The sequence below is a fragment of the Terrapene carolina genome, unplaced genomic scaffold, assembly GCF_002925995.2.
Source record: "Terrapene carolina triunguis isolate 2854851 unplaced genomic scaffold, T_m_triunguis-2.0 Scaffold131, whole genome shotgun sequence".
Taxonomy (NCBI): domain Eukaryota; kingdom Metazoa; phylum Chordata; order Testudines; family Emydidae; genus Terrapene; species Terrapene triunguis.
In genome coordinates this window covers 20967837-20982310 of record NW_020664482.1, presented here as the reverse complement: position 1 = coordinate 20982310, position 14474 = coordinate 20967837, and the positions used below count along the sequence as shown (strand labels likewise).

General features: G+C 44.1%; 1 protein-coding gene across 1 annotated transcript in view; it reads left to right on the top strand.

Moving 5' to 3' along the window:
- Positions 1-1891: 1891 nt before the first annotated feature.
- LOC112119274 (vascular endothelial growth factor receptor kdr-like) overlaps positions 1892-14474 on the top strand; it is a 179295-nt gene continuing 166712 nt past the window's right edge. Inside the window, exon 1 of the mRNA XM_026652934.1 lies at positions 1892-2808. Within this exon, the coding sequence (XP_026508719.1) occupies positions 2745-2808 (64 nt within the window). The 5' untranslated portion in view covers positions 1892-2744. The remainder of the gene's footprint in view (positions 2809-14474) is intronic.

Genomic DNA, 14474 nt, shown 5'->3' with positions numbered 1-14474 from the left:
CCAGGTTATCAGATTCCCTTGTAGATTCCAATGCACAGGCTATTTTTCAGTTCCTCTTCTGAAGACTAATTGAATGAGCATGAGACTGAATCCCAGCTTTGCCAGTGATTTGCTGTGTGGCCTAGGACAAATCATTTAACCTGTGTCTCATTTTCTCCATAAATAAAACAGAAATAATAATCTAATCTATCTGTCCCCCATCAGTGTAGGATCTGAGCTCCATAATACTGATCTGCCTGACAAGGGAGCGGTGAGGATTCATGTTATTGTAGCGCTTTGGAGATGTAAAGTGGTGTATAACTTCGGTATATTATTGTTGCTGGGTAGTGTTGATAGCACAGAATGGCTCCTCATTGAGATCTGAGCCCTGGGTGCATTTCCATGCTGAGTGAGTGATCCCCCTGCATACAGATTATAAAATCCTTTCAGGATCCAAGCTGCTAGATATAGGTAAGTTAGTAACTTATACTGACAACAGCTGGGCAAACCACTGGCAGTTAACATTCATTCTTGTGAAAAGTCTGGACTTAGGCTGAACTGCCCACCTCCTCTTCCTTGGAAGATCAGCAGCATCTGGAAGAGGAGTGTCCAACTCTGGGCAGGAGTGGAAGGGTACAGTGACTGTATCACTTTACAGGGTCCCCAGGGCTTCTGATCTGGGAGTGCTGCTCTCCCACGCTAAGGGCTTGGCATAGTCAGAGGAAAGGCATGAGGCCACACCAGCAAGCTCAGCCACGTGGGCAGCATTGTCTACACCCAAATACCTGGAAATAGGACTTAGATACCAGGCAGTGGTTGGTGCTGTCTCAAAACCCAAGACAGGTCAGATCCAGATATTCACCTAAGAGACTTTTTTTTTAAAAAAGTGAGTTTGCTTTATTGCATTTTCGATTAAAACATCTATAAATATCTCTACAAAGTGAGGGGCAATCTGCCCTGCTTACAGCAGCATCCCAATGATTTCTGATGTGGTTGGGGTGCCAAAACTTATAAGTTAAAGCAAACCTTGCTCTTTTTCCAATGCTCTGTTTGCATCAACTCTTTATTCTTGCCCCTCTTTGCTCAAACCATCCCACAGGTATATGCGTGTGTGTGTCACACACATCAGCAAATGGCCTGCATCCCTCAATATCAAAAATATGAATTGTAAAGCGCTTTTAAAGCTGCGCTGTGGTAAAATACCAGTTACATTCCAAAAGGACTTGATCGAACTGACATCAGGTCAGGAAACCAACTTCTGTTAAATCCGTATATTCTGCTCATGTAACTTTGGCTGCTGGGAGGGAAAGAAACACCGACGCAAAGCAAAACACCTGTAAACCGATATCCTGAGCAACTGCCTTATTTCCCAGGTTATTCCCGCACCTTTACAGACAGAAAACTGGGGCAAGTTTTATTTCCTCGTCCACTCTCTTGCATGTTTCCTTTTGCTTGCCGGTGTCTCTGGTGCACATGAGGGAGCTCAGCAACAACGCACCTCTTGGGGTCCAGCGCCCCCAAACCCAGTGCCAGACCCATTCCGTGGAAAGGAGTCCAGGGGCACATTGCCACCTGATGAGCTCCCTCGACCAGCCTCTGTCTCCCACTCCGCTCATGCTCCTGCAGCCTGAGTTTGCCGTCACCTGCCTGCCCCGAGCAGCCCTGCCCACCTGTTAGCGAGCTAGGCAAGAACCAGCGCAAGGGCTGGCATGTGTGTGAGGGTTTGAAATCCCGGCCGATTTCGCCCAATCTCAGGCAGCGGCAGCCGCCCTGGGAGCCTTAGCACTGGAAAAGTGACAGCGAGCGAGAGAAGCTCCCCCCTGGCTCTGCTGCTGACGTCTCTCCTTCCTCTTGTTCTTTCCCTATAAAGAATCCCAGGCTCACATCAAACATCCCAGCAAAAGCAGATCAAACTGGGAGGGGTGGGGGAGAGCGAGAGAAATACCTAAACTGGGATCTGCCCAGGCACAAGCCCCGCTCCTTGCAAGAAGCCGAACCGGTCGCCTGCTCCTGGGCTTGTGATTCCCCCAGCACCATGTAGCAGAGATCCCGTGGGCTCGTGTCAGCTGCAACAGCTACTGGGACGCAGGCGTTTTGTTTTGGTTCCCCCCCCCTCCTCCTGTCTCGCAAGCCTGAGAGAGTTTAAAAGCTTCTTCCTCCAGATCCCTGCAGCACCTGCACCTCCCTGGATAAACAGACCTGAGCGGAGGCTCTTGGTTGAAGACACTTTAACCAGAACCCAGCCCAAGGGAGGAGAGCGACTCAGAAGCAGCCGCTCAGTGACTCGAAAAAACTTTGCACCAAAACTTTTTGTTGCGGCTACTTTGCTTTGTTAACCCCTTTGGTCAGTTGTGTAACATCTGCTCTTCTCACTGGTCTCTTTACTTTAATCAGATTTTAGCCAAAAAAAAAAAAAAAGGAAAAAGAAAAACCAACCCAAACAAACAAAAAACCCCAGATCATCCCATGAGTTAGGAGGGGGGAAACAAGGAATAAAGTTATTCTGAAAAAAAAAACATTTGGCCGTCAAGAAGAGAGGGAGGCAAACAAAACCTGTAGCAAAGGGGGGAAGCAGTGAATGGAAAGAGCAGTTTCACTGGAATCAACAAGGGAGAACTTCTGGACGCCTTGTTCTTCCCCCTCCCCACCCTTACCCAGCCTGAAGGCTTTGAAACTTGTTGCTGGAAAGAAATTGACCCTATTGACAGATCTCCCTTCTTGCACGTTTATAAAGGATATACTCATAATTCACATCTGCACCAGACATGATTCCAAAGCACTGCACCGCCCTGGCTGTTTGTGTGCTTCATGGACTGCTTTGGCTACAAGGTAAGAGCAGTTTACACGTGGTTTTTTCAATCTCTCTCTCACTCTCCTTTGATTTCACAGTGTATTTTTGCTCCGACAACTTTCTCTTCTGTGTTTGCTCACTCCGGTGTGGTATCCAGGTTGGAACTGGTTCTCTCCCCCCCATCGGCTTAAGGCCACTTCACAGCAAGCCACCTCGTCTGCCCAAGCGGTCATATCAGAGGGACCAGTTCAAAACCAGCCACTCCTGGATGTTGACTAGCTGATTGAAATAAAGAATAATGATTCATCCCTGGGTAGGATGGAGAGGAACGATTTCCCCCGTGTGTGGGGGTCTTGGTTGGTGCCCCTGTCCAATGTGGCTCTAGCTCCTGGTTTTCTTGCCTGGCCCAGCACCTTGCCCAAGCGGGGGGGCCAAAAGCAACACTGGGGCTGGCTGAACTTTCCGTGTATTTATTTTTTCTCCTGCTGAACGCAAGCATGCACCTGAGTCCACTAACCTTCTAGCGCCATGGGGTACTGCGCCTTTCGTGTGGGCATCTGTAATAACCCTACATGAAGCAGCAAAGCAAGGACTCTGTTTAAGGTCTGGGGACTTGTTAGAGGGGAAATTTGCAGTCCGGCTCGGTCCATTTTGCGAGGGAGCGGGGGGAAAGAGCCTGTATTGTCACAGAGTTAAATTTGGTTTCCTTTATGGATGCAACTATTTCAACTATGTTGTTGTTTTAATTGCCTGGGATTTTCTCTCCTGGATATGGTTTCAATTACTTTCTCAGGGTTTGGGCATCACAAGGAGTCAAGTGCCTTGAGGTAGCAGATCTGGGGAGCTGCCGCTAGATGGCGCTTGCAACTGCAAATAGGCATCCCCGGCCCCGGTGGGGACTTCCCTTGTTGAAGTTAAGAGAAAGGGTGGCTTTGAGGTGGGTTTTCAGGAGAGCTGCGTGAGTGCTATGGGAGAACTCACCTGGAGAGCAAAGCTCTTCCTTTGCATTTTAGAAAAGGACAGCAAGCTTGGAAAGAGTGCACTGCTCTAAAGCCAGCCTACCTGTTCCTGGTTCCCTAACTGCTGAATCTACTTGCTCTCACCCACCCACCCCAAGGCTTTGACCCTCAAGTTCCTGTGGTGAAGTGAAGGCTCCATTCTCGATCCATGACTCACATTTTTCTCCAGTCTCACACTTACTTAGCATTAAACTGCTCCCAGGCGCCCATCAGAAGAACCTTTGGGGTTCTTTTCTTTTCAGCCCTAGCTGAACGTTCTCAGAAAGGCTCCTGAATTCATAACACTTTACTTTGAGCAAGTAACAAGCTTTGTGGGTTGCTCTTAATCACCTCCCTGTCCTTGCCCTGGGCTTTCTTCTGGAAGATCCTCACCCCCACACAGTAACGCCTAATTAAATAGGCGGCCAATGGGCCAGTTAGGAATTGGCTCTGGAATTTCCTGTAATAAGTTTACAAGGGCTCTCTCACTAGATATCAGTTCTCTTACCAAAAGCAATGGGAGCTCAGGTTTGAATACTTCGAAGGGGTCAGTGCTTCATTAAAATATTTGGAAATAGAGAAAGATGTATCTTCAAGAAAAGGTCCTTGACGTGCGATGCATTTGAAGGATTCCCCGCCCCCCCCCACACACACACACACACCCCAGCTAACACTTCTGATATCCGGCCTTGAGGCTTCAACAATTAGTTAAAAATAGCAATTTGTGGGGCTTAGTATCTTTCTCCTATATGGGAACATTTCAAGTTGTATTTGATCATCTGAAACACCCTGAAGAAGATGAGGCTTCAAAAGCTGAGGCTATAGCATATATTTGAGCCCTCTGTTGTGCATGGGGCAAGCTGAATCTATGAAATCACTTCCTTCATGGGGAATAGAATAATTCAGGGGTGCAATTTTTAAGGTCCATAGGTAAAGAAGTTGCGTGAGCAATCTTCTTCTCTCTAGATTGTATTGTCCCTTCCTCTACACCTGGTTGTGCATCAATGCTGTGTTCTCCTTCTAAATGTGTGTCTGGAGTTACTCCTGATTTATGCTAGCCCAAGAGAATAATTGGGCTAATGAGATTGAGAAAAGCTTTTCCATGTGCCATGTGGTCTTCCATTATTTCATTAATCATGAGGATTTCATTGGATTACCATGCTATTTATTCATGGCACATCAGATTGTATATAGGAGATGGTCTGTTATTTACTGTGAAATTTCTCCTGCCAGTAGTGTTCCATAGTCTTCCTTGAGCCCTGGGTATATTTCAAAACACCAGACTATTGGTTCTTTAGTCTCCTTATCAGTATGAAGTGTGTCTCTAGGCTCTAGGGGTATGGTTAATTTCCACCAACTATAATCAATAACCAACCATATCAGGAAAACAGATCTGCTGAGGGATTCTGGTAGCACCGTAAACTACCAGAGCTTCATTACTAGAATCCTCATATTTGGTTTGGTTTATTCAGAGACTTATAAAATGCTCCCTCACAGTGCCTCTGGGTGTACGTACCAACCTTTTAAACACTTGCTAGCAAGGGTCAGCCCAGATAAACTCAGAAACAAGCTCCATATATGCCTCACAGACATACCTGGAGTAAACATGAGCTTTACATCATGCCTTAAAGGGCCAGTTTAAGCTCTGCTGGACCAACAGAGGAAGTGGATTCCATAGGCAAGAGTCATGAATACCATGCCACCAGCTACCCTTAATAGAAGTGCCCTAGCTGACCTCAGTTATTGTTAGAGCATGTGGGGAAATAGGTGATTCCATAACTGATTGGCCTTTATACATCAGTAGCAACGTTTTGAATTGCACCTGGAAGCAAATAGGAAGTTTGTGCAGTCCTCAGAGAATTGCTGTAATGCACTCCCTCTGGCTGACACTGCAAGTACGCATCCAGCTGTATTCTCCACTAACAGTAACTTCTGAATGGTCTTCAGAGCTTGTCCATATAGGGCATAAGACAGCAGTCCAGCCTGAAGGTTACAAAGGAATGTATTACCATGGCAGTTTCTGTATCAGAGAGAATTGGTAACAAGTACTTGGCCAAGCACAGGCAGGAAAAGGTATTTCTGGCCACCAGTTCTTGCTGGGAATCGAGGAGCACACTCATATTGCAACTGTTACTGAAAAGGGTGGGTTTACTCCCACATAAATGGACCAGGTACAGATATCACCCACTGCATCCTCTAAATAGACTCCTTACCTGGCAGTCTGACCCCCACCGTATTTAGCAAGAGCTTCACCCAGCTCACTTTCATCCATGCCCCTTCGGAGCCAGGCACTGAGAAGGGAGAGAGAGAGAATGCCCTATCCATGTCTGACAATAAAGAGGGGTAGAGTTTTGTGTCATAGAATCATAGAACCATAGGGTTAGAAGGGACCATAAGGGTCATCTAGTCCAATCCCCTGCCAAGATGCAGGATTTGTTGTGTCTAAACCAGGGGTCGGCAACCTTTCAGAAGTGGTGTGCCGAGTCTTCATTTATTCACTCTAATTTAAGGTTTCACATGCCAGTAATGCATCTTAACATTTTTAGGTTTCTTTCTATAAGTCTATAATATATAACTAAACTATTGTTGTATGTAAAGTAAATAAGGTTTTTAAAATGTTTAAGAAGCTTCATTTAAAATTAAATTAAAATGCAGAGCCCCCCCTCCCCCCCGGAGCGGTGGCCAGGACCTGGGCAGTGTGAGTGCCACTGAAAATCAGCTCGCGTGCCGCCTTCGGCACGCGTGCCATAGATTGCCTACCCCTGGTCTAAACCATCCAGGACAAATGGCTATCCAGCCTCCTTTTGAAAAGCTCCAGTGACGGAGCTTCCATGACTTCCCACGGCAGTTTGTTCCATTGTCCTACTGTTCTTTCAGTTAGGAAGTTTTGCCTGAGATTTAATCTAAATCTGCTATGCTGTAGTTTGAACCCATTGTCTCTTGTCCTGCCCTTTGTGGCAAGACAGAACAACTTTTCTCCCTCTTTTTCATGGCAGCGTTCAAGTATTTGAAGACTGCTATCATGTCCCCCCTTAATCTCTTTTCCAAACTAAACATACCCCGTTCCTTCAGCCTTTGCTGATATGGCTTGCACTCCATCCCTATGATCATCTTTGTTGCTCGCCTCTCAATCCTTTCCAGTTTCTCTACATCCTTTGTATACAGCGGTGACCAAAATTGGACACAGTCCTCCAGCTGAGGCCTAACCAGTGGTACTAACACCTCCCATGACTTGCATACTATGCCTCTCTTAATGCAACCCTAAATTGCATTTGCTTTTTTTACAGCAGTACTGCATTGTTGAGGTTGTGATCCACCATAACTCCCAGATCCTTCTCAGCAGTGCTGTTGTCAAACCAGTTCTCCTCCTCCTCTGTTTGGGACAGACACCGAGGGAAGGGATATTTTCTTAGCTAATACCCCAGCCACAGTAGAGGACTTCAAGTACTCGCTCTGTTGCAACTAATTAGTATTGGTTTGAGATGACTGCCACCATCACTCTGCCATCAGCCTCATGTCACAGGTCAGGAGACTACCGCCGTGACCTGTGTAGATGGCACCTAGGGAATCCAAGAACATTTAGGAGTCACTGTATTGATGGTTGAGGACAAAAGTTATATCTTACTAGACCATTGATAGGTTGTATTTTCCCTGAAACCTAATCATGCCCATGGATCAGCAACAGGTCCTGCATCCTGACCATAGTAAAGCTGAGATCTGATTTCAAATCAGAAGAGGTAACAGGCAGACCATTGCTCATCCCAGCAATCTCCAGCCCCATTCCAAAAAGCTTAGCTCCAAAATATGTAGATGTACTGAAATCATCTAAAATAGCTCCATGCTTGTCATGGCATTTCCTCCTTCTTTGACATTGTTGCATATTTTAGTTCTGATTCCTCTTAGCACAAGGTTGAAATGGTTGTTTGACTCTTATTGCATTTACAGTCTTTATTCTCTAAACACAAGGGCTGGTGGAAATTTTTGGCAAAAAAAGTGTTGTTATTTTTCCTGGTTGGAAAGTGATTTGTTTGGGTGTGTGGTGGTTGTTGTTGTTGTTCCTGGTCAAAAAGTGGTTTTTGTTTGCTTGTTTGTTTTCAAAAACTTCTTTTTTTTTCATAAATAGCTGACATTGACAAATTTGTCATTTGGCATGAAAAAGTTAATGCTTTTTTTGTTTTTTAATCCTGACATTTTTTTAATCAAAAATGGTTTTCAGTAAGTCAAAAATTCCAGTAACCTTTTTCAATAGCATCTTTCAGTGGTTTTGAGAACCATTTTAAAACAAAATCATGACAACTTTCAAACAAAAATAAAAAGTGGCTCTATTTTGAACTTTTTGACATAAAAACAACTTTGATATTTCAAATATTTTTGTGAAAATAGGTTTTCATTTTTCAACCATACCTACATATATTACTACTATTGATGGTTTGTCATTAGTAGCCTGTATGTTTCTAAGACATCACACCTCAGTACTAGAAAACTATCCCAATCATCATGCTTCAGAGCATAAAATGATCACTGACTGGGGTCAGGAAGAAAGTTAGCTCCATGGAAAAATATTGCAATATTGTGCATGTTTTTGCCTTTCTATGAAGAATCCATCATTGGTCTCTGTTGGGGACAGGATACTGGACCAAATAGACCATTGCTCACTTTTTATAAAAGCAAGTCTTATGTCCCACTGCTAATGTGATTTTCTAAATATCTGCTGCACTGTAGAAAAATGTTATAAACAGTACATAACTCTTTTTAAAAGCTAGTGTTATACTAATTTCCCTGTCTAAAACTGCCACATTCAAAACTAAGCAGAAATAATTTTACAATAATTAATGTATTAAAGGAAGATGATAAGTATTTTAAAGTCCCATAATTTCCAGAGAGTAAAATCATACAAAAAAGAATACTGAGAGCACAGAACAAATTCACTTGTTCAAGATTTCTATAGGAATCTCATTTTTATTTTTTCCAAACACTTTTTTTATTGATAATATTACAAGAATATGTATATACATAATTTCCCTCCTCTTCTCTCCCCCTCCCCCCCCATTAACACATCTAAATCTAAGCAAGGGGTAAGTTTGTGTTATTTTGAAATATTGCTGTTTCCCATTTCCTATATAACGGATCAGAACTCTCTATTATGTTATAAGATTCACATTCCGCAGGTTGAGCCATACATGCATCCTTTATGGTGCCATTGGATTCATCCACCATTATAAAAGGTTTCCAAATACAATACAAAATTTCATCAGTGCAGTCAGGAATAGGAGACTAATAGTTGGTTTTTCCAAGCAGCCAGTGCTGTGTTTGAATGGCAGATGGAGAATCTGTAATGTGCTGTATGCACACATTGAATTGAACTAGAATGTCTTATGCTTCTGTTGCATTTTTATCCAAAATACTTCACAAACTGTATACAACAGGGGTCACTTTCTCCACCACTGTAATGCAGGTGGAATGGGGAAGCTGTTTTCAGCTCACCTTGTAACAGTTTTTAAAACAGATAAGTAGATTCTAACTGTCCAGATGAGAGTTTGGGCAGGACATTGAGGCTAACCCCCGTGTAGTTGCATAATTAATTTGATATTTTCTACATTTTCCTGGAGTGCTCTACCTTTTATTCCTCCTCTGCACTGGCTAGACTTCCCCATTATTGAGACTGAAATGGGAATTGCAACTGGCAGTAATTAAAAGACATTTTGGGTATCCCAACAGCCCGAGAGGAAAATAGATCACAGCCCCTAACATTGTCCTTCACAGCTCATCTCAAATGACTGACAGGTTATTAAGCCTTCCTAATGCTGATAAGGCATTCTTGCTCCTCTGTACCTCATGACATGGGAGAGAAATAGGGCAGAGAGCCTAGCTCTGTATTCAGCCACTCTGGCCAGCAAGATAGGTTGTTTAAATAAGTGGAGATCCTGGTGTAAAAGTGTCTACAGTTCACTGGAATAAATGGTCTCGCACCTCACTGGGCTAGACACTTATTTTTTATTTATTTTTTGTAAGGCACACAGAAAACAGCAGAACCTGCCAGCATCAACCAGTGCAGATTATTATCTGGAAATGCCATTTAATATAAATAGATGGTTGAAGTTTACAATGGGAGCAGTGCTGTACCAGGAGAAAGCTTGGGATCGCAAGGCAATATTAGAGCAAACCATATAGAGATGTTTTTTGTATGACAGATGGAATCTTAAAAATGCATCCAGGCCCATTGTTCCTCAAATGAGGAGGAGGAGGAAGGCTGGTGGGATGGAAGCTAGGAGGAGACCATCTGAGGTGAAATGTAAACCGTCTGTATGTTGATAGTACAAAATGGTCATTGCCCAAGCGTGGTGGAGTATATGCAAAAATAACATCCCACCTTTCAGTAGATTGATATGGCAGATAAAGAGCCAGTGACCTTCAGAAAAAAGCTACCTAGGGGGTTTGGACTGAGCTGGAAGGACACTCAAGATGGATGGAGTCACAGATTTTGTCCCAGGGCAGCAAAGGGGTTGAGTGGTCATGATTACATTGGAGGGGAACTTCCCCTTCTACATCTGCCAAAGCTCCCACAGCTGCAGAAACTGGCCATGTCATGGAGCTTCTGGGGGCTCCATGCCACAGACGCAGCTAGGGCCAGGATTGGGCCCATTAATTGTACTGGGAATAATTAGTGTTGGGCTCACAGTAGAAGTGAGCCAAAATGTGGTTAGGTATATAGGGCTAGACTTAACCTTTAGGCTCAGCCCTAAGTAAGAGGCAGTGCATAGCTGCACCAGGCCAGGAGCAATCTGGGAAACCCCTTAGGGTGTCACAATTCTGCCCCTGTTGCTGTCTTGCTCTGGCTTCTTCAAAGAGCACCATTTAATTTGGTGTGAGGGGGACCAGAGCCAGTCTTCGTCCTCAACCCACCCCTCTCCAACTTCTCTATGGTGGTGGGGGGTTTAATCTAGGGCTGCCCTCTGCACCAGACCAGATCCAAGGTCTAGGTAGCTGGGGGGAAGGAGGTTGTTACTACCCAGCTTGGCACATGCTTTGCACATGAGTAGATAGCTGGTGGCATCTTCTTTTAATCTTATGGAGATTTTTAATTAAGTTTTCAGCTTGACCCCATGGTAATGCAAAGAGCACACCTGATTGCCTCTCACTTGGTGAGGCTGATCCAGCATCTCTGTGCTCATAGACTCATAGACTCATAGACTTTAAGGTCAGAAGGGACCATTATGGTCATCTAGTCTGACCTCCCGCATGATGCAGGCCACAAAAGCTGACCCACCCACTTTCCCTTAACTCAGCTGTTGAAGTCTCCAGATCGTGATTTATATGTGCTGGGGACACAGCTCACTTAGAACCATCAAGGAGAATAAAAGCAGAACTGAATTGTGCACATGATTACCATTGGGCTCATCATATGACCTGATCCACTCTGCTTTATCAGCATTGAAACAAACTTCTATTTGAGAGTGATGATGCTTTGCATTCATATGGACTCTTCATGAGTCTGATTCTCCAAACAGACACCGAAGCCCTTGTTATGGTTCTATACCATGAAAGCACTGTGAAGGAATTAGTAAATTTAGCGGGCTGGTGATGCCAGTAGAGTTACACTGATATAAAACCACCATGAGTGAGATCTGAGTCAAGCCCTGTATTTTCAAAGCACTGTGCAAATTTTTACTAACTAATCCACTGATCTAAGCAGGTTGACCTATTGCTCCATGAGAATGTTGCCATCTTTTTAACAGGATAACTCAAAGCTACACACACTGATTGTTTAGGGGGGAGTGAATAGAAACGGTTTTGAGAGGCACTGCAGTGCCCTCACCTTCAAGTTATTTGATTAGTCTGCCCTTTAAGTACCTACTTTGTTGCTCTCACTACATCCTGTCCTCCCTTCCCTCTGCCAAAGCATCACCCAATCTACCCTCAGGTCTCAGGATTCCTAAAATTGTTACAGTTTGAAAGACCTAGAGGAATTTCTGAGCCCTGCTGCGAGTGGAGGTCTGCACAGTTTCTCTTCCTTGTGCCCAAATTAAATTTGCTTCTTCTCTTTTAAGTTGGGACTAGTGCAGAGGTTTGGCAAGTCAATGTGGGATTGCCTGTGGTTTGCAGTTTAATCTCTTTAGCTTTCTGCAGTCGGATGCAGTAAGTTTTCATACCGTGCTGAACTTTATGAGATGTGACTTCTGCAAGCTTCCCTAATACATGTAATCACAAAGGGATTCACAACTGGCTGATGGTGTGCTCTGAGCCAGTGCAGCGGGACTTTGTTGTGGTTCTAAAGCAGTAGTTTTTAGCACTGTGAAAGAATTCTTGAAGTTACCAGGCAAAAAGAAAACTACATTGTCTAATCTGTTAAGTGATAAAGGACCAAACAAGTCAGTTTCCCATTATGCCCTTGAGGTAATGGCAAAAGCATATGGTCCCTAAGATTTCAAAATTCAGCCAAAAACTGGACTCAGACCAGTATGTAAAGGAAATGTATGGACTTTCCTTCTATTTTCAGATCACATGCCTTCGTCTTTTGCATTTCCACATAGGTTTCCTTAGATCTTCCTGTGTTTTTCTTAACTGTGGGAAAGACATTGCCAAGGAAGTGCAGAAGGGAGCTTGCAGGCTGTCTGGAATTGTTCTTCATTTGAGGGTCAAGGAAGCTTGATCCTGTTATTATCTGTTCATTTTTTTAACCTTCATGAATCCAAAACACCTCAGTCAAAATGTTTGCTTCCTTGGGGTTGGAGGTTAGGAAATTTCACCCCATGGGTCAAATTCTGCCTCATGGTTACACTGGTGTAAATTTTGCATAGGACTCCCATGGAGTTACTTTAGATTTACACCAGTATAATTGTAAGCAGAATTTGGCAGCACCTACTTTTCACAGAGGTCTCCCAAAAGAAGACAGTTGCTGTTTAAGGGGCCAACCCTATATGGTGCTTTAACACCCTCAGTTCTCATTGATGGCAACTAATGCTGGGTGCACAACTGGAAAATGTTGACAATAAATGGAAAACAGATTTTCTAGCTTTTCCCACCTTGCAGGACCCTAGCCTAACTTATCAAAACTAGTGATGCAACAAACAGATTTCTCCTCCATCCACAGAAGGACGCAATCAGTAATTGCGGATTCACAGCAGAAATAGGCTTGCCCCTACAAAGTTCTGATCCAGATCCCAAATTCCCTCAGGCTTTAAAAACTGAGATTTAGCTTTGGCCCTTTATAGACAGCGGGGTCATCTGTGGTGATACGTCTGAATCTGAACTTCCCAGCTGTTTGGAAGTGGTGGGATCTGGGGCTGGGATCCAGGCCCATCTCCAATTTGCAGAAAAGTACCATATTTATTCTCCAGTGATTATAAAATGATCTTTTTTCCATGCTTCATCACACGGTGCTCCGCCTGCTTGAAACTGCCTCCTGGTGGACCCGTAATATGTGCCCATGCTGTAGTATTGAAACGCTTTCTAGCTGCAGTCCTAATTACAGTGCTTCTTCATAGAGGAAATGCTTGCTGCAAGACAGTAGTGTGTGCCTGTGTTTGCAGAGAGGAAAATAAAGTCTTGTGGATGGTAACTAGCAAATCACAAGGTCTCTGTCTTTCCTTACAGAAAAATAAATCCCCCATGTGCGCAATATTCTGCAGTCTCCAGCCCTATGTCACTAGCCCACCCTGCCTCGTGTGGCAGAAACCCACTCTCCCCACTGTCACAGCTCTCATTGCACTTCGCCCATGAAGGCTCTCGCTCCATGAATCCACCTTACAAAGAAGAGTGCAGAGGGCATGGAGTCATCTGAACCAAAAATTCTGCACCACTTTGTGATACACAAGTTTTCAGATCACCCCAAATGCTGTGGGCCAGAGTCCCTTCTCCCTTGCACTCATGGAAGTCCAGTGGGACAGATTCTGCTCTCCATCACCAAGACATAAATCCAGACCTTTGCTTTCAGTGACGGTGCTCCAGGTGAGAGGAGAATCGAGCTCTGCATTGCTGCATTGTACTATGTGTCTGTTTCAATTACAATATTCTCGCAGCAAGGACAGTTGGCCAAATTCATCACTGACATTAGTGCAGCACCACTGAACTTGGCCTCGTATCTTTCTGAAGCGCCTAACAAATGCTATTGACAATAGTATCTCTCTCCTCTCTCCACCAAAGCATTAGATAAAAATAAAAGACGCTAGTAATAAATACTGTTGGGTGTGTAGACTGAAAATCACCGGCCCAGTCCAGCTATTTTGACACTTGTTCTCCCTCTGAAGCCAATGGGACTACTTGGATGAGCAACGATGAATCGCTTAAGTAAAGGTTGCAGGAGGAGTCTTACAGTTTGAACAGACCTTCCTAACTCAGGATGGGCAAATTTAGTTTGGGTTAAATAAAAGCTGAGATGATTGTTCGCTTCAAATTCTAATGAACTGATTCTTAGTTATTATTTGCATTACTGTAGTGCAAAGAAGCACTGAAGTCAGTTAACTACTTTAAAACACCATGAAATGCCTGAACTGTCTTTTTTCAGCCATAAGTGGAAGATCCAAAGCAGCACAAGCAATTTCATCAGGGTACTTTTGGGCCTGCTGAAGCCAGTACCTGAAGTTTCCTTGAGAGACAGCCTGATCTGGCCTGCCAGCTAGAACAAGGAGGATAAAGCCTCCATGCCGAACTTCTGAACCTTGTGCTCAGCTGCTAATTCTAACATATGGGGAAGGAACATGATTTGA